We start from the raw sequence: 24,040 nt of genomic DNA on the forward strand, positions 1-24,040 counted from the left end.
GTATGGGTAGAGTTACATTTCACCATGTGGGTCCAGATAAATCTACTGTGACATTTCTTTCTATTGTCTAAAAAACAAGAAGCAGGTTACACATTTCATATGTTTTGTATTGCTGAACGACGTCCTGCAAGCTTTTTAAATTCTTGACTTGGTGTCTGTTGAAGGACATTTATGAATAGAAAAAGAGATTTCAACACGTTATTTCAGGCCATGATGTTCCCGTGTCTTGACGATTGTGTGTGCACTGTTTTTCAGCAGTATTGCAGTGCATCAGTGCACTTGATTTTATTTTTTATAACAAACTGCTGTCACCTCACATTGCTTATAACAAAAACACAGATTGATTTGGGACATGAGACAGGTTCTTTCTGTGTCTGTATCTCACACTATTATATCCCAATATTCACAGTCGGACTTAACTTCGACTAGCACAGGCTCTCTCTCCCTCTCCCTCCTAAATACATGAATATACAGTATTTTCTCTTAGAAGCACCTCTTTATTCTGTTTCTCACCTCCTCTTTATATCTCTCCCTAGTGTATTTGTAGTTGACTCTCACCCAGCCCTGCCACCCTGGGGCCTGACATCTCTACATGGTATAGTTACTGAATATCTTTAGGAATGAAAAGTAGCCACATGGTAAAAGCTACTGAACACAGCTATACTGAATATTGTTACGCTAAACGCTAAAAAGCAATCAAAGGTCATGTTAAGAAAACCATGCGTCTGTGAGCTTACACTGTGGCTGTTTCTTCATGGCTCGATTCTGTTCAAATTGTGACTGAGAGTCTCTTGTCAAGCATCCAAGTATCCGACGTTACTGCTGTCTTAAGCTCTGCACACCTGCGTGCTGTGTTTAAATATAAATGGTGTATGTGTGTGTGCCTTAAGTGTTCATGGGGACGGTTGTGTACAGTGTGGCTGGTACTGGATTGTGTAAGTTGGACGTATGAGTGTCTAGAAGTGACCCCAGATGTATATAAGATGTGTGAAGCTTGAGAAAAGGATGTTTTGAAGGGGGGTTCAGATTGTGGGAGTCTGTGTTTGGTGCGATACAGTATTTGCACTGTTTTGGCTCGTTGTCACGTTTATTGAGGTAAAGCATTCCAATAAAAAAGAAAACAAGGATCTAATCATGTGTTGGGAGAAATCTTTTCTATTTCTGATCATTACCAACATCTGTCACTTGTGATGAGTGACCGATTTGAATTTTAAAGGAAAGGTGAGGATGCACAAAACTCATTTGTGGTTGTGATTTGCAGCACTGTGTGTTACACGCTCACCAGCAGAGGGAAACATTTGATCACAGAACTAATCTGAAAAAGCCACTAACAAGGCTCACTGCTTGTTCCACGCCTTCTCTCTTTTATCCAGAGAGTTCCTTTTGCCTAATTAATTTCACCAATTTAACATCTCTAATGTTGTAATAATTCACCAATAGCACTCGGAAGCAATGTAGACTTATGTTAAAACGTCCTCATTAAACATTTAGTTGGGTGTGCTGGAGTGTATATGATTGCTGGCCAGTTGTAAAATATTTTAGTTAATAAACCATTCGCTCACTTTTGATGTTGCTCTCATTAATTTTAACTGTGACCCAAAACTGTCCCAGTGTAGCTAAAATAGTTGCTCCATCTGGAGGCCCGTGCTGCAGACTGTCGGCTGAGTGTGAAGAACAACACACTTAGCTCAGCGCAAAACTAATGGACACTTTCCATCTAAACCATATATGTTTAGACTGCCAGTGATCCAAATCTAAATTGTCGATTAATGTTTTTAAAACTGGCCATGTAAACTATAGATGAATATCTGACTGCTTTGTCAGCACACAGTTTGGAAATGGGAAATGATAACTTTCTAATCCCAACAGGCATTACCACAAGCAGAGGCCTCACCGGCAAGTTGTGTGGTGTTCCTGCTCTGTTGACCTGTTTGAAATTTGGCTTTATTTCAATATTCACAAGCTTGGCAGTGTCGGGAGTCTGCACCACTTAGCATCTGAAGGGTGTCTTTGAAACTGAAAAATCAGTAAAGATGAGAGTTTGGTATCTCCTGTATTCCGTGAAGCTTCTATTGCTTTCAAACGAGTGCCACCATCAGTATTAAAGTAGCATGATGACTGGGGAGAGGGCCTGTATGAACCAAGAAGAAAAAAAAACATTAAAAACACGCTAGATACACATTCTCGCCTATCAAGGTGTTGCTTTATGTACGAACCTGTGGGGTCAGGGTTTGTCATAAATGTGATAAATGGTGCAGTGGCTGCCTGTATGTCACATGCTGCAGATAGTAAAGGTTTTGTAGTGTATCTAATAACGCAGCACAGTCACTCAGCAGGGACACTGATCGTATACTGAAGTGCCAACTCATTAACCACTTCAGCAGTGACACAAGCTATTAAGCATTAAGCATCAGAGAAAACTGTCCACATACTGTGAGTAGCTATACACAAGTCTGGTCCACTGTTGATTTAGTTCTTTGACTTGATGGCCTCTGTGATAAAATATTCCAAAAAATCTAATTTACTTGTTTGAAAATAAGTGGCTTTCCAGTCTAAATTAGTCAAATGTCGCTCATGGGGTTCAGTTTCTTTGATGTAATGTGACTCGTCATTTGGTACGATGGCCCTCAGATGTCATGATTTTATAAATGGTCAGGTATTTAACTGCATATTTGTGCCAGCTCCATGTGCTGTGGCCCTTGTGATGTTGCATTTCTTGGTCAAAAGTTAAAATAAATCCATCACATGTTTCGACTTCACAATCAGATTATAGCATTTTCGGAGGAAATGAAATACAGAAGTTGTTGTCGTGATAAAAGCAGAAGTTTAGAAAACCCCCAAACCCGTAATGAAAGTTTGCAGCCTTTGTTTTTATGCTTAGCAGCAGAGCAGGTATTTCACAACAGTCATCTGCACTGGCTGTCGCCAAGAGAGCGGGAGGTTTTTTATTAGGTGTTTGAAATGTTTCTGCCTGCGGTAGTAACCAGTATCAGCCAGGAGAGGGCCCTCATGAACACAGTCTAATGCAGTAAAGAGATTTTTAGTTGTTTAATTTTAGCTTTATTACATACAGAATATGATGGACTGACACCTCAAGTACATCTCCACTGTTTCTTTGCAAAGTCTCAATGATTACAATTCTATAAACATGAATATTACAATAAAAAATCACTCGCAGTAAAAGAGTGTTGTGAATCATTGCACCCTTATATTCCTAATAGTTCAGTTTCAATTAAGTGTTATAAAATGTCAACTTTTGTACCTGTTTCTGAAAGAGGCATTTTTATAAATCAACAGCAAGAACGTTATCTGGCACATGATTTTACATGACTGTGACTCTAGGATTCATATACAGACAAAAGGCCACATCACTTTCACTGAGGAACTCCTCCTCCTCTGCACAAAGCACTTTACAGCTTCCCTGCAGCAGCTATCATCAGACACTAAGGTGCAAGACTGTCATGATTGGTTGATTAGGTGATAAATTGCAGCAGCACACAGTGCTGAAATGAAACTGGGGGTTTTGGCAGGCTACAGAAAAATCTGAACGACGGTTTAAAGCGAGGCAGCATTTCCTCAAGGTGAGCTTTGAGGATTGCACGTTCTGAGCTTTCAACTTGTCACGCTGCCTGAACAGCTTTGCCATCCTCTCATGGCGTTTGAATGGAGGGTTCAGATCTCAATATTTGGCCTCAAAACCAACAGCTTTGAGAGGAAACGCCTGCTTCCTGACTCAGATTACCCACCATTTACACCTGATACTCCTGTGACCTACCTTTTTGAACTAACGACGCATGCAGTCATACCACAGCACCTTCCTCTGTGGTTCCACATCAACCATATTCATGCCTATGAGTCATTCACACACACATATTCAGTCTTCATGTTGACCTCAGCCTGGAGGCAGTTTTTATCTTATCTGATGTGACATCCATGCATTAACCAGTCTCCAAACCTGCAGTCTCCAGCTGAGTGCTTCTCTATTTCATAAACACAGTTGCTTGTCACTGTTTTGAAAACCCCTCTCATGTATTGAGGATCTCCACTGCAAATTACACCTCCATGAAACCTCTTTGGAAGGTAATTTGGCAGTGCTTAAGGTGCCAAAATTACAACCTATCTGGTTCATAATTTGCTGCAAAATGAGGTGTGTTACCTGCATTAAGGCTCGTGTAACACCGTCTCTGCCTCACTCGAACTGTGCAGAAAAATTCCGGGTCATTTAAACCCATTGATCAATTTATACCCATTGATTTGTGCGCTGCACCTCTCGATAATTGTCTTGTTCCTAAAGCTAATTCAGCAGGTCTCAGGTCAGGGTCGGGCTGTCCTTTACTTCCCTAGCCTCTCACCCAGGGCAATCAGTTCTTGACTGCAGCCTTTCCTGGTGTCACTTAACGACCTTGGGCTGACATCATCCTGCTGCATACAAACCAAAGCAGCCTAACATTGCTTTTGCTGCCAATTCATGTCTGCACCCTTACAGTAAGAAGCTGGATTTTTGCTGTTTATATGTAGTTCAGAGCAAAATCTTCAGTAGGACAAGCTGCCTTTTCCCCTTCTCATCTGTGGAAAGGTATCTATAACAGATTATTGTTGTCAAAATGAAACAGGTTTATCTCAAGATGTGTGACATTTAAACCTGCAAACAATGTCAATTGTAATAGTGCAATTGATCTGCTCTTGGGAAAGCACTTAAATCCATAACTCCTCTTTGGGTTATTGAAGAAATCTCTTTTGCTCCTGAAGGAAAATGCTCCCATCATAAGTGCTACAGCCACTAGGGGGCTGTGTCACTTGAATGTAAGCGTGTCATTTTGGGGCACTTGCTGGAACGACTGATGCCGTCGTTCTTCTTGAGAGGACAGTCTCACCAGAAACACCACCACCAGAGACTGAAGCCAGATCTCTGCAGTAGCCGGCAACAACTTTTTCCACCACGTCACTGAGATGCTTTCATCAGTGTCCCGTCTTACCAACTTTACTAACTGTGGCATTAGTTCTAGCCTGATAATCAGACTGAAAGGCCATTCCACTTACTTGAGTCTTGAGGTCTGGACCTGGCTCCTTTAGTTCAGCTTGACTGGTTCAAATTTAGGCCTCGAACTATGACTCAGAAGTTACACATCAGGGGCCCATCATGTGCCTGATATGGTACATTCATTGGTCTCCTATATCCTTTGTTTTCAAGTATACAACATTGTATTCTTCCTCTTGAGAAGCTGTCTACTGGAGCCGCTGGAGCAGTGAGGTCCACCCCCTAGCCTTGCTCAACAGCACAGTGGTAGCTGTTGAAGGAGGAGGAGGTGAGCTTCCCCATTCACATTTTCACAGTCGAAGGATTCAAACTGCCGTCTCTCCAGTCATAAGGCCACCTCTTCAACCTCAAGGCTAATCGTTGCCCCAGTTATGCCCCTGTATGGCAGCAAAGTGCATTCCACTGCAGTGAGGCCAGCAGTTTGTTGGTGTTTCCACACTTTCCTTAAAACCCTGATGGAATGAGAAAAAATAGCGCCTGTGTCAAAAATGCCGGGGCGCCGCTGCTCTGCTAAAAATTAGCTGCAGAAATGTTTAAAAGATCGAGACTGTGAGATAAGGATGAAAAAAGGGGAGTTTTAGCTTGCTTGTGGAATATTTCAAATGTAACAAATGTGTTTTTCAGTTTCATTAATTTCCTGGCAGGTCAGGGGTCAATTATTAGTTATCAGTTCTACCTGAAAGCTCAACCTCAAAGTCAAGTGGTGTCAAATTTTGCCTCAAATTTACACATTAATACAACCTCAGTGAACGAATACAACCACAGTGTTTTACTGAGTGGAGCCACTGCAGTGCTTTAAGGAATTAAGTGCCTTGCTCAAGGATACCTGCACATAAAAATGAGTTTTCTTCTCTCATGTTTGTCCCCCCAGACTCAGGAAGCTTCTTGCTACAAACCAGCTTCAATAATTCTGAAATCATTCACAGCTCTCTAACAACTCAGTAAGTCTTTCAAGGCACCATTTTTACTCAGAGTTACTAAAATGATCAATTAATAATAAACGAATCCTTAACTCATCATGAGTTACTTGACTGATTCATAAATTAATCATTAATGAGTTGCGCTTCACTACATAGAAACAAACAATAGCTGATAAGGTTGCTAAGTCAGGGAGTACATTATATATGCTACAGGTTGTTAGCCCAGTTAGTCAACAGATGATGAAATATAATTCATCAGTGTTCCTGACACAGTTAATGATACAGGAATCACATCTCTCACCACATCAATATTTGTCTCCTGAGCGGTGATCAAACAACACTTTCATCAGATCAATCAAACATTTATTCAAACAGATTTTTTTTAAATCTGCTCTGTTTTATTGACTTAGACTGTACCTTTTCTTTGTATTTACTGAGTAAGTACTCTTTACTTGCAAAGTATGAACGAGAGAAAAGTGTACAGTGGTCTGATCTGCCTTGAAAATCCAATGAAATCTTTTTTTTTCTTGACAGTTTTGCAGTGATGTTTGCCTTAGATATCAGGTGACAAACAGTAAAAAAGAATCAGAGCTCCAGTGTAAAAATATCTTTCAGGGACACAAAAGCTGGCACGTTCTGTTCATGGAGATAAACTTGTGCAGATGTGTTGAGTAGTGTGAGACTCAAAGAGTTATCTTATGCCAAAGCACACCAGTCTGCTAGCGTTGAAATAAATATTAGTGTTGAAATAATAAAACACTTTTGGCAATTCTAATTATCTAAACTACAGCTGAGATAACAGCAGCTGTCCAGCAGAGGCAAATGTACTGCAGCTTCATCAACAGTAGAGTAGTATTAGTATTGAGGACATTATGAAGAGCAAATGATCTTGCTCCCTCAGAGGCAACTAGGTGTGGTAAAAAGTGTTTATGAACTATTCAACATAAGTGTGAGTGCACAATGATCAAGCATGTAAGAGGAGCATTTTTATAATGCTTTTATTGTGAAAATAATAGATTATATGAACTAAAAATGAAAGATACCAAACAAGAATATGCCATTACTTAAACTATTTACTGTAGTGTTTTCATTTGTTTTAAATTTAAATGACAATATACCAATTTACTCCTCTGTGTCAAAACTCTATACACAAAGTTAAGAACAAAAAGGAAGGGTAAAAGGAAGTCTTTTTGTTTGCCCTCCCTCTGCTATGATCACTCCTTTTTGGGAAATGCTGTCTGATTTCTTAAGTCCTCTGTTCTGTCTTGACCTGTACTCCCTCTGACCCCAGCCACCTTAATCTCCTGTGTTGGACTCCATCTGGACAGTACCACTTCTTCCTGTTGTTTCTTTATAATCTCTTTCTCTCATCAAACCAAACTTTATTCTTCTTCTGTCTTCGCCTTCCTGCTTTTCTTCTCCATCTCCGGCCTTTTTCTGAGTGAGTCCATGCTGAACAGCTTAGTCGGTACTCAAGCAAAAACACAGTATAAACAAAACCTTGGCAGGAGATAGTGATAGTCCTCCTCCGCACCTCCCCCCCTTATTTCTCTTGTTCCATCCAACCAGGTGAGGCCCAGCCAGGAAAAATCCAGGCTTTGTCCCCACCCATCATCACTCCCACTCCCTTTTTCCCCACATCTGCTTATCTCTGTGTGGTGTGGAGTACAGCTCAGGTTTAAAGCAAACAAGGCAAGGTGTGCTGTAGTTACCTGCAGAAACTCTGACATGTTTATTATGGGTTGCTATGTACATTAGTTCATCTCTTTTACTGTTTACCTGGTGTCACCAGGCAATGACGAATCACACAGCACAGTGACTTCTGCACAGTGTGCAATCAATAGTATTATCAATACATGTGGACAAAGCCTACTACTATCTCAGTCAATCTATTCACCACACAAGAGGCTTCTTTACAGGTAAATTGACCTTTATTTCAAAATCACCATCATTATATATGATGTATTAAACTCTGAAGAGAATGTCCAACATTTTGATTAGAAATTAGTTAACTGAGAGCATCTAACTGCAGATTGTGTTATGGAGTAGGTAAAACACACATGACTGTATTTGATGACTTTCTTCAAACTTTTTAAAACCAGGTAGTTCACTTTCTAAAATTACATGTACTTGACTACTTGGATTTGTTTGTTGTAACTTGTCAAATTCAAGTTTTGTGCTTAACGTTGCATCACTCCACACACTATTACCTTCCAGGCTGTGTTCTTGTTTCAACTCATTCCGGTACAATAAATGAGACCTGTAACTTGTAATCTATCACATTTAACAATTAGTTCAATTGTCTCTTCATCATTCATTTTTTGTTAAAGTTAAAGTTGCATTATAGCTGTATACCTTTTTCAAAACTTCCCTTTGGTGGTGCATTCAAGGACACCCTGACATCCAAGGATTGATAGCTACGCTGTCAGAAGACCAACATTGGCAGATAAACAAAAAGCAAATTTCTCAAATCTCAGACATCGGAGTGTCCTTGAATGCATCAACAGATAGAGTTCCTGACTGCATGCAGCAATAATGTAGCTGTTAAAATAAAGAATAAAGCAAACTAAACGTTGAATGGGATCGATTACTTCTCTCAAGCAAGTTATAAGTCTCATTTTTATAGTGAACTGAAATGAATTGAAACCTCTGGATGTCTGGACGACAAGAAATCAATGTAACATGTTATGGTTTGCAGTAATGTAAAGTGGGTTAAAACATGCAAAATAACTGGAATGATCATTTAAGAAAAAAATATTATTTACAGTTTATGTGTAAAATGCTCTAATTGATTACCATTAAAGGTATGTATGTATGTATGTATGTGTGCTCAACATGAAGTATGCGTTGTATATGTGCACATGTTCTCGTTTGGTCCCTGTTTTGGTCCAGTTTAGTCTTAAAAAACAGTCATGTTACATTTCTCCTCATAGTAAGAGTCAGAGTTTTTCCGTCCTCGCTGGCCTTTCAGAGGGCAGAAGAAGGAGTGTCTCGGAGGAGGAGGGGGTTCAAGCACTGCTCGGACTCAGGGGTTGTTGTTGATGATCTGCCTGGGTCGTCCGTAGCCTGTCATTCCAGCTTGAGATGCTCCTTTATTTGTGCCCATTTGCAGGCCGATGACATTTTTACCTTCGGTCAGCTGTTCCTCTGAGAAATCTCTCCTGTTCTCTTGGGACTTCCTGCACACATACAAACACACATCTCTCAGTCCGCAATCGCAATCCTCGGCACTGACATGAAACCTCCTTTGTTTTACCAACTTTTCACAGAGAGGCTAGTTCATACATGGGTGGGGAAACACTCAAACTCACTTATGGAACCAGTTGGGGTCTCCTTTGTAACACCCGTCATTCTTTGTGACAGCCAAGCTACCCAGAGCCATCAGGGTCCTCTGGACAGCAGCCAGGTCCTTGCCTGAAAACATGCAACAATCTCACATGAACAGAGCACACACCAAATACAGGGAAGAGACAGTGACCTGTTCTCTCCACCACTGAATAGAGCTTTGTTTCCCTGCTTATATTGCAGTACATCAGCAACACTTAACAAGACTGTGTTGTAATAATACAGATGAGTTCTACTGGTTGTCTTACTTTCAAAGAGGTCTACAGTCTGAAACATGTCAGTTTTGGTGACTCCATAGTTTTCTGCAGCTTTGAGGAACATGGATATTTGTTCCATCTGCTTAAATGCCATGCCGGAGCTCTTGATGCTCTTAATGGGCTTGTTGGCTCCATACAGGCTGTTGATGAGCTCGCACAGCAGCTAGACACACAGAAGCAGATCCCTGTAAATATATTGTACACAATGCAAATTACAACGCAGTATTTACATTTTTGCAAACCCAACACTTACACATCCATCCTTGAGCCAGTTTTGGAATTCAGTCTTGCCTGGCCCAGGCCGGCTGGCTCCAGAGCCGCACTGGGCGACGATCCACTCCACCAACCTTTCCTCCAGTTCAGAGTCGTATTTCTTATCAATCTTGCTCTGTACCTCACGGCTCAGACCATAGGCAGGACCTTTGTTTGCCATGCTGATCCTGTTGGGAGGGAAAGTTAGTGTTAGATATAATCCTTTTCAATATGTATATCTGATAGATGTAACAACATTCGCATTCAAATCCCCACCCTGCACACACCCACAGTCCTGGCCTGCAGCCAGAACAAATAGAATTTTAGTCACTCTTTTCCTGATGTGTGCATATGTGTAATTAGTGAGCTTTAGAGGTGCTGATAGGCCTTTTTGATCCCTTTGGACAGGACCAGGCTGTCTGTTTCCAGTCTTTATGCTAAGCTAAGCTAACTGGCCGCTGGCTGTATAAGTATGTATACGTGCGTGTCTGCTTTTCTTTAATACAGCAGGGCACATTTCATTTGAATAGAATCTTTCATCTTCTTTATTAATCATAATGATATGATGTCTATGTCATTATTTAACAAAGACATTTTGTACTGTGCAAGATGAAAATATTAAATGTCTTCAAGAATTACAGCCCTGCTCCCCTCTGTAAGTAATTATGGTTAGCCTATCTCACTTATTAATGCAGTATGAGCTTCCTGTTGGCTTCAGCAGAGCCGCCCCGCTCCGTGCATCCTGTTTGCTCATTCAGCTGTCACTTCCTTCCTCTCTCCCTGACAAAGGTAGCTATGTGTATACAGGACTCTAAACAAAACAACACACTGCTGCTCACCATGGGAACAGCCTTTAAGAAAAAAACGGCGCAAAAAACTCCATCAAGCCTGTCCAATCATGATAGTATGAGATGGTACGTGTTAACCGCCATGCTGCAGTTGTTGCTTTTACAGATCTGAATAATTGTGTTGCACAATTCAGAGACGTTTCTGAATTTCCAGGAAAGCAGATAACATATGAAGATGTTTATAGCTGATACAGCTGATCTTCCTGCTCTTACTCTTTGCAGGCAAACTGGTTTTAATATAGAGCGTAAGACACATTCGTCCCTCAAGGGCAGAGAGGCACACCTATTACATCCCTTGCAAAACAGAGGCTTTGCAGTCTTACACAACATGAGATAGTTTGACAAATTATCATTGAGTCTAACAGCTCCACACTGGAGCCCTGGCTGCCATAGATCATACTTGTGTCTCTGCTCATTGTCTGAGGTTACAGTGGTTATATGGGCATGTGGAGGAGAAGCGTCTTCCTCTCTGCTAAGTTACTCCAAAACCAGCAACAAGGGTGAAGTAAATATCTAAACATCCAAACTCTTGAGGTGAAGTAAATATCTACACATCCAAACTCTTGAGGTGAAGTAAATATCTACACAGCCTCTTTCTCAATCACAGGGTCTCCAGCTGCGGTGTCCTGGCATGCCCCGCAGAACATCCAGCAGCTGTAAACATCAGGACTTATTTTCGATGAGGGATGATGAAGTCAGATTGTGTCAGATTAATCCTTAACCCTGACCTGCACTTTGACCTCTGAACTACACATGTAAACCGCTGATTGGATATCACAAGATTAGGTCATGCCACTGCCGCTCTGCTCTGTGCATTTCAAGCATATTGACCATTTGCAGGACTGATTACTTACTGTGAACACCACTGTTGGGCAGACTGCAAACTAGCATAATAGCCATTCAAGCAGAGTGTGTGTACAGGTGTTTGGGAAGATTATATAGACCTGTACTCTTTATAAATCAACTGGGAGCGGCCTTGTAGTTACTGGGAACATCTTGTAATCACACAGTCACAACTACAACCCCCCACAAAAACCAAGATGTTGATGAACATCTGTTCTGCTGAGGTTACTGCTGTGATTTTGTAGAAATGGAAAATAAGTAGCATAAACTGGTTGTTAACTACAGTAACACATTTTCATTTTCAATCAATATATTTGCAAATGAGCGATACTGAATTAGCGCTCTGCCCTGCATTTCAAAACGCCACATGTCTATAATGTGTCTAAATGTTTTGCAATGAGATTATTATACTATTTGTGAATGGACCTTTGCTCTGTGTACTTCAGGGTGCTTCAGTGCTCAACACGCGCCTCACATCAAATTAGCTCTCTGGCTACTTCCGTAATGTGACTGTGTGTGACACATGTGTTCAGGCAGTATTTGTTTCAATGTAAAAGTCACAGTAAACCACCTCAGCTGCAGCACAAATCACACAGTACCCTTTTATTTCATTTTTATCATTATTATGCAAACAGTAGTAAATTGAACTACTGCGTAATGATGTAGCTGACAGTATTACTTTCTCACTAAATTATTATTTCAAATCCCACATGAGCTTTTCCATGGTTCCTCTTCTTTACCTTTACACATAGGCATCGCCTGACTGCTACTCTGAGCAAACACTCCCCTCTATGTTAGCCCACCATTCAGCTCCTATGTGCCATTTGAGGGTTAAGTATCTTACTCAGATGCAGCTCCAGTTGTTATTTTCCTCATTCTCACTCCCCCTGCCCAAATTCTTTTGTATCATAGTAACTTGCAGTTATCGGTTCCAAGATGTTTCACAACTTTCTTGTTTTTGCAACAGGGCTGCATAAAGCTGTATCACCCATAGTTACTTCCTGAGTCAGTTTAATACCATCTCGACTCATAATTTGATCTGTGTTCATTTAGCTCAGCAAAAGGCGGAAAGGTTATTCTGAAAGCTTTATGATGTGAACACAATGGATCTAAACGGATAAACTAGTTCAAACTAGTTCATATTTCTTACAGTGTTCAAGGCCGTGTTTCCCTTTATCCTGCACAGTCCCAGCTGCTGCTGACCCAGACTGTTAATTCAGCGCTCTGTAGTTAAACCTTATCACTGAAGATAGTGAGAACAGCTCTAACACCACCTGAAGTCACAGTCTTTAAGTTATTTCACAGTCCAAAGTACATAAAACTTAACCATGGTCCGTAAATGTGACAACATATGTGACAAACACATGCAGAGTTTTACTGCCATATCCTGAATCAGCAGCCTGCCTCTCAGAGCATGTATTAAACTGGAAAATGACATATTATTACACTGTACTGGCTACATGTTGAAGGCTCTCTGATGAGAGATTTGTCAGAGGCTGAACCTCTGAAGCTGTGAGGCCTTGCATTTTGCCGTGAGCACATGAGAAGAGTGGTGAGAGCAAAGGTAGATAACGGCAGACAGACCGGATTTCACAACACAAGCATTTACAGACTAGTGGGTCACTCAGAAGCCATCTAATCCACACAGAAAGAATTAAACTTTAATTCAGTTTTTAGTCTTATTCTGAGCAAGAGGGACGGAGACAGAGAGCGAGGGTGGGGAGTACGATACATTACACTTCTTTTTTTCAGGTTTCCTGCACAGAGTCCACCACAAGCTTAAAGCAACAAAGAAATCTTTTGACTGCCAGCGAGAAAATCAGAAAACTGAGATTGATGAATGAGGCCAAGAGAAAACAAGATGAGGAGTATAGACTTACTTTGTGTAGTAGCTTTCAGGTGGATACAGGTGGGTTTGGGCTTGTGTTGCTGTGTTCCCGCTTTTCTTCTTGCTTACAACACAGTGCAGGGTGCACTGTACAGGACTGCCAACATAAATACAGCAAACACCCCTGTCTGAAATATATGACTTCACCAGACTCAACAGAAACAGGGAGCAAGAGAGAGAGAGAGCGAGAGATACGCCTTCAGGTCCTCTTATTTCACTCTATGACCCGCCCCTTTGCTCTTTCTCTTTTTCCCCACTCAGATTGTAATTCCTTATTTAGGAGAAGGACGGGAAGGAAAAAGAGGGCATGTGACCGGAGAGTTTGGTGTGGTCACTGAAAAGAATTCTCCAAATTTCTCCCTCTACCACTAAAGAACGAGACAGGATTAGGAGGGAGGGAGGGAGGGAGGGATGATAAAGTCCTGGAGAACAGTGCAGTTTGAGGGAGCACAGGAAGGGAGTTACAGTAATTAGAGAGCAGTGAAGCACATGTAGGAGATTATTTATTGCCTTTAATTAAAACTGATGATGTTTGCGGCCTCTCAAATGTGTCTGAAACTGAAACAGGAAGCGAGCAGCTGTGGAATGTAACCCCAACCCCCCCCCCCTTTGTTGAGTTTCATGTCAAAACACAATGAAGAGGAAGGAGAGGAACAGGTCATGACACATCACAGCATTTTTTCCTAATAGTTGAAAATGTGAATTCTGACAGCTGACTCTTGTCCTTGTGCACAGTTTCAGGACAGAAGCTACAGTTGTACATCCAGGCGGTTCCTATGACAACAAGGCAAGACACTCCCTCCGAGGCATTCCAATCATGTCAGGACCCGGCGGGGGCTTTGGGATATCACGATGACGTCAGATGTGATAACATTGTGAGGAGTTGGCAATGTGTGAAGTCATCGACTGAGCCCAACGGTCATGAATATGTAGGTGTTAAGAAACGCTGGGACACGTTCGTGTCAGCTATGTTTTGTGTCATTTCAACTACGGGACACAGAGTTATGAGGCTGATATTTAACAACCAGGACATCTACAAGGGTTAATGATTATCACAACCTGAAAGCTGTACCTGCATGAAAGTTCAGGAGGAGTATGCTGCCAACTTTACCTCCAGTGTTACCACTTTTTTTCATTCATTATCTAAGTTTGGTTGAAATTTTATACAGTATACTCAATCAAGTCAACTTCAAAAATGAAGAAGATCAGGAAGGATTTGAAGATATACACAGTAAATCAGAAGCAGCCTCTTAGTATGGAAGATTTAAAATGCCCAAATTAAAACAAATCAAACAAAGAAATAAAATGATGGTGCCCTCATTCACCTCCTCGCCTTATTTTCTGTGCTGTGATCTGATTTCAATGTCTCGTGGGAAATTCATGTCAAAATGTAAAACAACTCATAGTTATTAAAGACTAAAAGCGAAATTACTATTCTTTTAAAAACTGAATGTTTTTTATTTTCACATGTAACAATTTGTATCGTATTTCAATTTACTTATTTGTTTGATTAGTTTTAATATAAATCTTCCACATTTAAGACTTTACCCTTTTTAATCGAAATAGGAAAATGGTGATTTCATCTAGATTTCTACTTAAGGATCAGTTTTGATGTAGGACTGCAACTAACAATTTTCATAATTGATGAATGTCAGAAAATATTGAAAAATGTTCATCTAAAATCAAAGTTGATGTATTCAAAGTGCTTGTTTTGGCCGACCAACAGTCCAAACCCCAAAGATATTCAATTAATTCATCATATCATAGAAGGCTGAGAAAACAGGCAAATATTCAAAAGTAAGAAGACAGAACCAAATCATTTTTGGCATTTTTGCTTAAAAAAATTACATAAATTGATTTAATTTCCTGTCAATCGGATAATCAATTAACCATTTCAGCTTTATTTTGATATTTGAGCATCTATGAACAACAATGGATCATTGATTTGATCGAGACTCATTCTTTGGTTCTAATACTGATACAATTTTCATCCTTTTTTTAACAGTCGTTATTCCTGTAAATAGTGTCACAACTACTTTGATCATTTTTACAATTTATCCAATGTAAGGTACTTGTATCTTACTTTAGTGTTTCCATTTGACGGATGACATTTGATTCATATTTCATACTTCTCCTCCACGACATTTCAGAGGCAAATATTGTACTTTTTACCTCACTACATTCATCTGAAAGCCATACTTACTGGTTACTTTGCAGATTAACTTTTACATGTGACAAATATGATCACTTTATAAGATATGATATTTTTGTATAAATTAAACTAACAAAAAGTGAATAAACTAATAAAAATTAGCTCCATCTTTACCACCTACAACATTAAATTGCTGCTTATACATGAATCCATAAACAATATAATGCATACATACGATAGGGACAATACAATACTCAGAAAGGGGCCAGTCTGCATAATGAATACTTTTACTTTTGATACTTGAAGTACCTTTTGGTGATGATACTTTTGTATCCCAGGGAACTGTCTTATCTCCCTTTCTCTTTACCACCTACACTGCAGACTTCAAACACTGCACAGAGTCCTGTCATCTGCAGAAGTTCTCAGATGACACGGCCATAGTAGGATGTGTGGAGAGTGGACGGGAGGGGGAGTACAGGGACCTGGTGGACCGCTTCATGGGATGGTGTGGGGAGAATCACCTGCAGCTGAACGTGGCAAAGACTAAGGAGATGGTGGTGGACTTCAGGAGGAACAAGTCCCCACCCTCTCCCGTTTCCATCGGTGGGACGGATGTGCAAATCGTCCCATCATACAAATACCTCGGTGTCCATCTGGACAACAAGCTGGAGTGGTCCACCAACACGGATGCTGTATACAAGAAGGGCTTGAGCCGGCTTTTTTTCCTCAGGAAGCTCAGGTCCTTCAATGTATGCAACAGGATGCTCCAGATGTTTTATCAGTCTGTTGTAGCGAGCACCATCTACTTCGCTGCAACCTGCTGGGGTGCAGGGATCAAAGCAAAGGACGCCAACAGACTGAGGAAACTCATCAAGAAGGCAGAGTCTGTTGTTGGCTCCAGGCTTGTCCCCCTGGAGGAGGTGGTTGAGGAGAGGATGCTAACTAAACTGCTAGCAATCATGGACAACACCTCCCACCCCCTCCATAACACAGTGGACAAACTGAGGAGCAGCTTCAGCAGCAGACTCATCCAACTCCGCTGTTTAAAGGAACGATTCAGGAAATCGTTCCTCCCTACTGCTGTCAGACTTTTTAATACATCTGCCTCTGCCAGACCGGTCCTCACAGAACTGGACTGAACCGGACTTTCTGCACTACCTCACTGCACCCTCACACTTTGAATATATATCATATATATATTAAACCTACACAGTCATCACATAACATACACTATATTGATATTATATATCATACTATTCTGTGTATGTATGCTTGTGTCTGTATTATCTGCCACCCCCCTCCCTACTACTTGTGCACCTATTTATTTATTTTAGACACTTTAACCTCAATGTGCCTATACTTTGGCAGAGTATATTTATGTATGTATGTATTTTTTTTATCAAAGTAAAGGGTCTGAGTACTTCTTCTACCACTGGCAACAACCCATTTCTAGTGAATATTCAGTGAACTGGTTGACATGGTGGGGTGGGGAGTTAGAGGGGTGTTACTTGGAGGGCTGTTCATGTTCAGCCAGATGACAGATAGCTGTGTGTGGGGGCGAACATGGGAAAAATTATCCAGAAAACCTGTAAATACACAGATGAGAAATTCCACATGTGGCTGAGCTCTGAGGGAGGGGAAAACACACCCAACGTTTTTTTTCTATTCTGTGAATTTTCTTTTGCTAAAGTGTTCATCCTTTCTGGCTTTGCATTTTTCTCATTGGAGCCAGATGTATCACCTCTTCTGAACATGATGGTGTCATATCATACCTAACATTAGTCAAACCTTTTCTTGTGTTTAAACGTTGCATCTCCAAAATGCTATGTCTGCAGGAAATACAGCTTGTTTTGCAGCTTTTTTTTTATGTCAGAGACCGATCAGCCCCTCTATGAGTCTCTACAGACTGTTCCTGCGCTACAGCAACATCTGGTGGCTCAGGGGGGCAGATGGCAGACATCCACTCATTGCTTCTTCCTCAGTGGTGAGGATTTAACCCCAATGCAAGGGTGCAAACAGCTAAAAGCAGCATTATATTCCACACTCGGCAAGCTATGTGATTTTCTTCAACGGGACAACAATTTGACATATCATACCCCTTGTCCTCTATTTTATTTTCAGGTATACACTGCTGGGTGTTGATGACCGTGCTGAGAGCTGCTAATTGAAAAAGAGCTGCCTGGTGGACACAACACTGTGATTTCATCAGGGCGTAAAATCTGAAGCTGTTACACAGAAAAAGAAACTAAACAGATGGAGAAGAGCACTGTAACTGAGCACCAAAGGGGACTGTCGAGAGTAAAGTGGTACAGGTTTTTGTTGTTTTCAGCCTCAGAGCTGAATAAATAAAGTACAAACCTATTTGGGTCTAAAAGCCAAAACAGTATCTGATGTTCCATGAAATCTGTCACAGTGGTTTCTGACTTTTAGAGAGTTATAAATACTCAAAAGTAGAGTGGGCTGTCTTCAGTCAAAAAATAAATAGATAAATAAATAATTTAAAAACATTTCAGCATGATATCTTTCAGCGTAACACAGCACAGCAAATTTACAGACATTAGAGTTCTTTGAAGTGTTTTTAGCCATGTTAGTAACTGTTGGATGGATTGCCATGAAATTTGGTGGAGACATTCATGTTGCCCCCAGGATGAATTTATAATAACTTTGGTGATCCCTTAACGTTTCATGTAGCGCCGAATTTTTAATTTGTCCAATACTTTGGTTTGTGATCAAATACCTGCAAAACAAATGACATCCCATCATCCTCAGCTGCACTTTGTGTTCAGTGCTGATAAGAAAATGACATGCTAACACGCTAAACTAAGATGGTGAACATTATACCTGCTAAACATCAGCATGTTAGCACACTGACGTTAGCATTTAGCTCAAAGCACTACTGTGCCTACAGAGCTGCTAGCATAGCTGTAGATTGTGCTTACATGTTATGACCAAACAAAAAGATGATCTTATATTGCTCTGCAGTGAAGACAGATTTGAAGATTGGACTCCTGTAGTAGATAATGTTTTAGAACATAAGAAGCAAATTATAATTAGAAAATATGATTTGCACATCAAAGGGAATTTGGTTTGTCCTTCATCTTAAAATGTCATGAAGCAAATATTATAAACAACAAAACATGTTTTACTTTGTAGTTGAAGCTTTATGATTATCAAGAGAATAAAATCATTAAATCTTAATTTTTGGAAGCAAACCAGGGATGCTGCTTACCCTTTTAGCCTTTGTTAATGTATTGCCTTCATTCATTGTATTAGGCATGTGGCTGAGGTCCTGATTATGTTTGCATATTTCTGTAATGGCTCCTGTGGCCAAATGCCAGCTTGAAACTAAATGCTAACGTGATTGTGTACTGTAGGTCCTTGAAACTGGGTCTCCACATAATGAGTAGTGTGTCAGCTGAAAGGGAAATATTATTATTTCAGTTTGCTTTTTACTTTTTTTCCCAGAACATCTCATGAATATATAACATGTCCTTCCACAGTCTTGTCTTGTGTGATGGAAAAGCAACTGTCAGGACAAATGATAAAGAAAGTATCCTGTACACAACTACATGTACAATGTTGTATTAATAAACGGACAATGTTTTGAACCAGTGTGCAGGATCACGTCTTTATCTATCAGTAGTGAGCTGTGGGTGGTGTGATGATGAGATATGTGGATGAATAAAGAAGTCTAGATTAAGACCACGGGTGGTCCACTGCCTGATCCTTTAGGACAAAATACCAGTGAGACACAGCAGGGAAGATCTGTTTAAATTCCTCATTTATTCACAGCCTTCTTTCCACTTTCAGTCTGTGAATCTGTGCCAGGTCGCCACTATATAGAATTATTTACACTGTCTTTTTCTCTCCTGAGACAACAATATGACAACTAACAGTACTGCGGCAGATTTAACCCAGCAAAATACTGAGCTGTTTGAGTGGTGAGAAGAATAGCATCTGTACAGTGGTAATAATCATCTGTATCTGATTATTACCAGCGAACGGTAGGGGATTTGCCTGGTTTTCTTAGATGAGAGCTGTAGTGTGCAATTTGGTCCTCTTGGAGGTGCTGTGTTTCAGTGTGATCTTAACCACTAAACAGACCATTCGCTCTGCTGACACTCAGCCTCTAAACTGTGACCCCTAAATGTCCATATAAATCTTCTGCTCTCCACCTCCCCCCTGTAATAATGCTATGAGACTGGAACCAGCTGTGCAGAAAAAAGAAGGACCTGCCCTGCAGTGGACATGTTCAAGGTGGAGGTGGTGTATGTGAGTCACTCACAACAGTACTTAAGTAATTACTTGGTTACAGTGTAGGCAAAATCAGATGATTGCACCCTCTCTTCTTCAGAAATATAGACTGCATGTTTAGGGTTTTGTGAAATGTCCCATTTTGAAGCAAAGTCACACCTGCAGTGGGAACTTCTGCTACTTGACTTTGTTGCACACAGCTGATGGATGCCAACTACATGCTACCTAGTGCAATTACAAAATAAGATTAGACTTCCACTTAATTTATGTGACCTCAGGTTATTGATCTGGGAGGCAGAGGTGCGTAGGTGGGGGATGGGGGTAAAGGGAGAAATTGTGATCCAAAGGTCCATGGGTAACCCTTTGGATTCGACTGTGTTTATGTACAGATAGTCCTACACAGGAGCCATGTGTCCAGCTTATTGTTTTAGGAAATAATGAAGTGCATACAGTATTGTGGTTGCTGTTTAGTAGATGTCTTACTCTGTTATCTCTGGCCATACGGAGAAGCTGGCCTATTAAGAGAAGCTGTTACACTTGCTTGTGCCTTTTTTACTTTAAATCACAACCTCAGGAGATGGGTACTAAGACGGATGCAGACATCTCCTCTGCTTCGGTAGAGGAGCCTGAGTCTTTACAGAGTCTATAAGAAATACAGTACCATACTGATATAATGAGACCAAGGTGGGATTATTCTCAAACATCACTTCGAGACCTGTTAAACTGCCCGTACCTACAAACTAAAAGGAATTTCAGCATTATAGTAAAATTATATTCACAAACCTAGGTTTCCGTTACAGTAGTTTGACTGTAGAATAAAATCAGCATCAAATGACCCACGACTTCTCACATCATCCACCTTTTGAAATCCCCCGGGATGTAGTGAAGGAATGTGATGCTGAGAGCAAAGACTGTGGAGTCCATATTGAATTTTTTGTTGCAGTTGCTGATTTGGGCTCCCAGTGGAGGATTAGGTGTTCTTAAGCAGGATCTTGTGGGGAACGATTGTATGTGTGCATGTAAATGTATGCTTGAATATCACTCATCAGCTGTGGAGGGATATTTTTGCTCTTCAGCTGTGCAGGTTGGATGGAGAAAGTTCATCTTTTTTGTACCCTGGCTTTTTGGTGTACAGTATTGTAGTCGTTGAAAAGATTATTGCTGGATTTATTCTTGCACCAGCACCTGCGATCTCAAATAGACCAAATTAAACCTGAAAAAAAGCAGAATACAGTCCTCAGTTTGTGAATCATGTCATGAAACTAACTTGATCTCAGTATTCTTCTGAATTACCAGAACAACCGGTGGTCGAGGAGTTGTTGGGTGTATTTTTGAGATATACCCCAAATCTGTCTGACACACAGCAAATTCATTTAATCCAGTAAGATGGCATAACAGTCATGAGTGGATCTGGATGGCTGGACACTAAAAAAGTCACAGCTTTAAATAATACCATCAGACAAAACTTGCATGTTGTCTGCTCCATATATGTCATATTTCCAGGATTATCAGATGGGGAGAGGGGTGAGTGAGGTGTCAAGCCAGCATCAGTCGAGTTATAAAAGGAGATCATGAAAGCTGGTGAGCTCGTGGGAGAAGATGTCTTTTGTCAGCGTTCTCTGTGAAAAAGGCGTCAAAATCCTTTATGGTGAGAGAAAAGGGAGGAATCGGGTCAAAGACAGTTTAGGAGAGAGAAGAAGGTGGGGAAGGGCTTTCCTGAAGTACAGCAGAAAACTGGATTTTAGCTTCAGAAGCTTTGACAGATATAAACAAGAAGGAAAGGGAGCTATGACAAACATAAAAAAAGAAATCAGTGGAATGAATGTGAGATTCAAGTGAGATCCATGTGGAAAAGCCAGAGCAGACCTACATGAATGAGGACAGAGAAGGTCAGACGAAGGCAGGAGGGCAGAACAAAATGTGGAGGTGGAGGAAGCGGTGGAAAGAGAGAGGAATGAGTCAGGTGGAGGAGGAGAGGACCAGATGGAGACAGAGAGAGAGGAAGGGCAGAGAGACCGTGCCAAGCGGGGTTATCACGTAAGGAGACCAAGTCACTTGCGGAGAGCAGAATGGAGACTGACACAGATTGATGGCCCGAGACATTAAGAGGCTAGAAGTGGAGCAGGCTCCAGAGACGAATAAGCCAACTCCAATTTCATCTTTATGAATGAGTGAAGAGGCAGAGAGGGAAATATCCAAGGAACACGGGAGAGGAATAATGAAATGATTCTTCTCCTGGAGCTGTCTTATTACTGGGATAGTAATGAATCAGTAGGGGAGAGTAGGTCACAGAGCAGATGAAAATTTGATGAGGAGGCAAGGGTGAGCGCCTGTGAATAGATAGTCAGAGCCAATCAATCTGGTAACACCGATTCAACCCTACAGAGAAAAAATAATATGTGTATTTTCTAAATTTGATCTATTTACAGTCGGGTCAAGGTCAGAAAAAGACTCCAGTGAGGTGTACAACACACATTGCTTCATCTGTCAGGGTCTACTGAGCACAGAGCATAAATCTGATGTACATGTTTACAGTAAAATCTACACCGGAGTCAGTTTAATAGACATTTTCGATCGAGCTCTTGGCTCACAGACAAGACACCAAAACAAGAATGACAAAACAATGTCTTAAAATAGATAATGACAGGAAAAGACATGATGGTACAGATACTGTTTCTGCTAAAAGGAGTAATCCCCATGTCAGGAGGTCCAACAACAATCTACTCCAGTGATAATGAAAATTATTTTTAAAATATGTCAAATTGATTTTCTTGTAAGCAAGCATCAGTAGTGGATGACTGTAAATGCTGCAGACACTGATATAGTCAAATGCATGCAATACCGGAGTTTCTGCTGTTCATTATTAAGTTTGGAAAGGTTTCCATGCTAACTAAGGCTGCTGTGTGAAGCAGAAATAAGAGATTCCGTGCAGCTGATGTGCAGACTTGTTTGTCAGGGATTCCTCAGTGCACCATGGAAGAACAAACATGAAAATTTAATCAAAATGTCTCAGTTGAATTGGGGGGAAAGAAAAAGATGAATTTAAGCTGCCTGATTTTATCCAGATCCACAAACAAAAGTGAGATGAAGGTGAAACTGAAGTGTAGTCAGTCGCCTGCACGGGGTGGTGTGTTTGTGGAAAGCATGAGAAAGGGATCTACTGATTCTGAGTCACAGTATTGCAGGCCAGCAGTTTGGATGGTGAGTGATTGGAGTCTAGGAGCTCAGCTGAACATCCTTCATGATGGATCAGAGCAGGGTGAACATGTGAGTGCTTTAAAACACGCCCAAAGATCACCACTGCACAAAGGTTTGAGTAGATACCTGGAAGTGATCGGCTTTTTGTGTTATCTTTGTTCATTGTTTTTTTCTGATTTTGGGTAAATGTTTGATGGTTTGTGTTGTTTTGTAGATCTAATGGATAGATAAATATTACAAGGAATATTTTGGTTTCACTGATGTTTTGAGGTTTTAAGCTGTGACAATGCATTAAAGTCAAGCAATACCCTTGTACGCCTCTAGCAAAAAAAGAGAATGTTTTACGGGGTGTAAATTCACTGCTCACTCTAAGGTATAGCAAAAGTGTATAAAGGATGGTTAGAAAATGGTTATCTTACAGCTCATAACTGGGTTAAACATATTCCTTAACACACTCCAGTGGAAGTTATTTGAGCTGAAGCCTGCATATGGCTCATCTGTTGGGTTGCACCTGTTTGTCTATCCTTTTTCTACTGGAAAACACGCACACGCCTGTTTCAAAATAGTTTGCACAGCAGGTCGCTGTGTTTTTGTTTTTTAGGGGGGGGGGCTTCTCGTTACATTTAGTTCATTTGTTCTTTTCTCATTTGCAGTCCAGCATGTTAGCCCCCTGCTAATGTATAACTTTCTTTTCTGTAATTCAAAGTTCATTAACCTGCAGCACCTCTAACCGTTCCTGTGATTACACAGTGTGGTTAGCTGTTTATTTGCAGTCTTAATGCACGAGTAAGCAGGTAGGATGAACTCCTAAGTTGTAGTTAAGCATTCGTGCTATACTTAATGGACTGTACTCAGTGCACAAATGTGGAGGTATGTGGGTGTTGAGTGACAGCTCTGTTTATAACTGTGATATGAGCATATAGAAACACCTGCATATCTCTTCCTGTAGGCAGTCCAGTCAGGCTATCACTGTCTACAAACAAGCCTGAGCACCAACAACTACCAGAACAAAACACTGTCACTGTATAATGTGTTGTCATGAAGC

The 24,040-nt window shown here is 40.7% G+C and overlaps 1 protein-coding gene across 1 annotated transcript; it reads right to left on the reverse strand.

The window, feature by feature from the left end:
* Positions 1–7,661: 7,661 nt before the first annotated feature.
* Positions 7,662–13,510, reverse strand: LOC139294893 (transgelin-like). The gene is made up of 5 exons (XM_070916876.1): positions 13,384–13,510; positions 9,814–10,000; positions 9,552–9,723; positions 9,270–9,372; positions 7,662–9,137 (listed from the first exon to the last, which is right to left on the reverse strand). Exons 2-5 carry the CDS (start codon positions 9,991–9,993, stop codon positions 8,984–8,986), a joined length of 609 nt encoding a protein of 202 aa, XP_070772977.1. The 5' UTR covers positions 9,994–10,000; positions 13,384–13,510; the 3' UTR covers positions 7,662–8,983.
* Between the last annotated feature and the right edge of the window lie 10,530 nt (positions 13,511–24,040).

The sequence above is a fragment of the Enoplosus armatus genome, chromosome 13, assembly GCF_043641665.1.
Source record: "Enoplosus armatus isolate fEnoArm2 chromosome 13, fEnoArm2.hap1, whole genome shotgun sequence".
NCBI lineage: Eukaryota > Metazoa > Chordata > Actinopteri > Centrarchiformes > Enoplosidae > Enoplosus > Enoplosus armatus.

What these genes read in the sequence shown, in the direction of transcription:
- LOC139294893 (XM_070916876.1), bottom strand. Translation starts at nt 9,993, where the DNA reads ATGGCAAACAAAGGTCCTGCCTATGGTCTGAGCCGTGAGGTACAGAGC. An exon ending in ACTGGCTCAAGGATGGATGT is followed by an intron (nt 9,724 to 9,813) that starts GTAAGTGTTGGG and finishes CTGTGTGTCTAG; the next exon opens with CTGCTGTGCGAGCTCATCAA. An exon ending in GACTGTAGACCTCTTTGAAA is followed by an intron (nt 9,373 to 9,551) that starts GTAAGACAACCA and finishes GCATGTTTTCAG; the next exon opens with GCAAGGACCTGGCTGCTGTC.